Raw genomic sequence first — 2,111 nt, forward strand, 5'->3', positions numbered from 1 at the left:
CGCCGTCGGGTACCTCGCCCCGGCAGTGCGGTGCTGGGAGCCGGTGGTATCGTACGCTGGGTATTTATCCTTCCCACACACATACCCCCCCTTCCCCAGCCCCTCGCTCCAAAATGACCGTGAAAGCAGCCGAGGCGTCTGGTCCTACCTTGACCTACTCGAAGATGAGGGGGATGGTGGCCATCCTCATCGGTGAGCGGCGGGGGGTACTTCTCCGAGGATGCTCAGGGGACGAGGTTTGATTTTTCTTGCAGGATGGCTTAACGATTTTATTTCTCCTTTCCCTGTCCTTTTATAGCTTTCATGAAGCAGAGAAGAATGGGGCTAAACGACTTCATTCAGAAGATAGCCACCAACTCCTATGCATGCAAGCAGTAAGTATCAGAAATTTTGGCTGGATTTCAGTCATAAATATCACTACATACTGTGAGATCTAGTTAAAAAAAATGTTTGTTTACTGTCATACCTCTGGCATGACTGTTACGGAAGAGTTAATTGATCTTCTTGAGGTATTACTCACTTGGCAACAAATCTTCGTGAGCTGGGTTTGGGAGAAGTCAGTTGGATGGGATTCCTAAGAGCCCCATCCCTCTTTTGAACTGTGCTTACAGTATAAATAAATTTCTTTTTATGACAGAGTTTACTTTCTCTAGATTAATTTTACTCCTTAAGTCGAATAGACTGTTTCAGTTGCCTTCTGTAATAGCTCAAACCAAAACTCATCTTTCGCGATGCGTGCATGCCCTCTAGCGGAAAGATCTGCCTGATGTTTCTGGTAACTCTTCTAATCATGCATGCTCTTGTCCTTGCAGCCCTGAAGTTCAGTCTATCTTGAAAATCTCCCAGCCTCAAGAGCCTGAACTTATGAATGCTAATCCCTCTCCTCCGGTAAGTAGAATTTACTGGGTGAAACATTTTTAGAACATCAAATCTGCCAGTAACAGAAGTGTAGCAAAATCAGCTTCACGAGTGTTACTTTAGTTCAGCATACTAATGTAACTGGGAAAAAGAGTGATCAAGTTAGACTGAAACTTTTTCCCAACATGGAGAAAAAAACCTTAAAAATAAGTTTTATTGGTTGTTAACTTCATTATAGAATGTGGCTAAGACCTCAACAAGAACTTTGAAGTAAACTATGGCTGTTACACTCTTGGTAGGCAGTGCTCGATAGTTTCAGATCTCTGGCAGAGGTCAAGATTAAATTTTTAGTGGTAAGAAGAGTGCTATTATTCACTTTCAAGGTCACTTTATTTATATTTTTAAAAATGAGACATTGCTGAGACTCTCACTACCAAGCTGTTTTAGTAAATGTGGTTTCTGTCTGTTTATTTTTCTAGCCCAGTCCTTCACAGCAGATCAATCTTGGTCCGTCATCCAACCCGCATGCCAAACCATCAGACTTCCATTTCTTAAAAGTGATTGGAAAAGGCAGTTTTGGGAAGGTAAGTCTAAATTCTTTTTGCTGTAATTTATTTACTCTTCAGCACTCAAATGTAGTGCTTGAGGGTCAGGTTTGTACTGGCTTTGGTAAATGGTGGTCATTTAAACCAGACCCGAGCATGCCTCGCCGCCCAGTGCCTGGCGCCTGCGTAGCTGCGGGGAGAGGGAGCAGGGTGCTGCGTTTGAAAGAGTCATAAAAGAGCAGGGGAGCGAGGAGGCAGTGGTGCTGGGGAGAATATATACTTCGTTTTTGGAGGGGAAGGGAAGTCGACGTAAAAGCTTGGGGCTAGATCTATCTGCCGGAGTGGTAATAAATAGCATTGGGCATTTCCAGCAAAGGGCTTGCACTTTGAACCAGGGGGATGTAGCAGCGCACAGCAGTTAACATAAAGGCTTGTTTCCAGCATTTCAGTATTCCAGTGTTGCTCAGTTCTGGCATTTTTGTCCTCTTTCAGGTTCTCCTTGCACGGCATAAGGCAGAAGAGCAGTTCTACGCTGTTAAAGTCCTGCAGAAAAAAGCAATCCTGAAGAAGAAGGAGGTAAGCTGCTTCTTCACAATGCCATTGCGATGGCCATCAAATATATTTTTACTGCTGTTACCAAGCAAGTGTACTAAACATTGATGATTTCTTATGTTTTCAGGAGAAGCACATTATGTCGGAGCGCAATGT

At 43.7% G+C, this 2,111-nt stretch overlaps 1 protein-coding gene across 1 annotated transcript in view; it reads left to right on the plus strand.

The window, feature by feature from the left end:
• Positions 1–113: 113 nt before the first annotated feature.
• SGK1 (serum/glucocorticoid regulated kinase 1) overlaps positions 114–2,111 on the plus strand; it is a 5,935-nt gene continuing 3,937 nt past the window's right edge. The window contains exons 1-6 of the mRNA XM_035899882.1: positions 114–192; positions 299–374; positions 813–888; positions 1,338–1,442; positions 1,943–1,979; positions 2,083–2,111. Coding sequence (XP_035755775.1) covers positions 114–192; positions 299–374; positions 813–888; positions 1,338–1,442; positions 1,943–1,979; positions 2,083–2,111 — 402 coding nt within the window. The remainder of the gene's footprint in view (positions 193–298; positions 375–812; positions 889–1,337; positions 1,443–1,942; positions 1,980–2,082) is intronic.

This window comes from Egretta garzetta, unplaced genomic scaffold, assembly GCF_000687185.1.
Source record: "Egretta garzetta isolate BGI_Z169 unplaced genomic scaffold, ASM68718v1 scaffold397, whole genome shotgun sequence".
Classification (NCBI taxonomy): domain Eukaryota; kingdom Metazoa; phylum Chordata; class Aves; order Pelecaniformes; family Ardeidae; genus Egretta; species Egretta garzetta.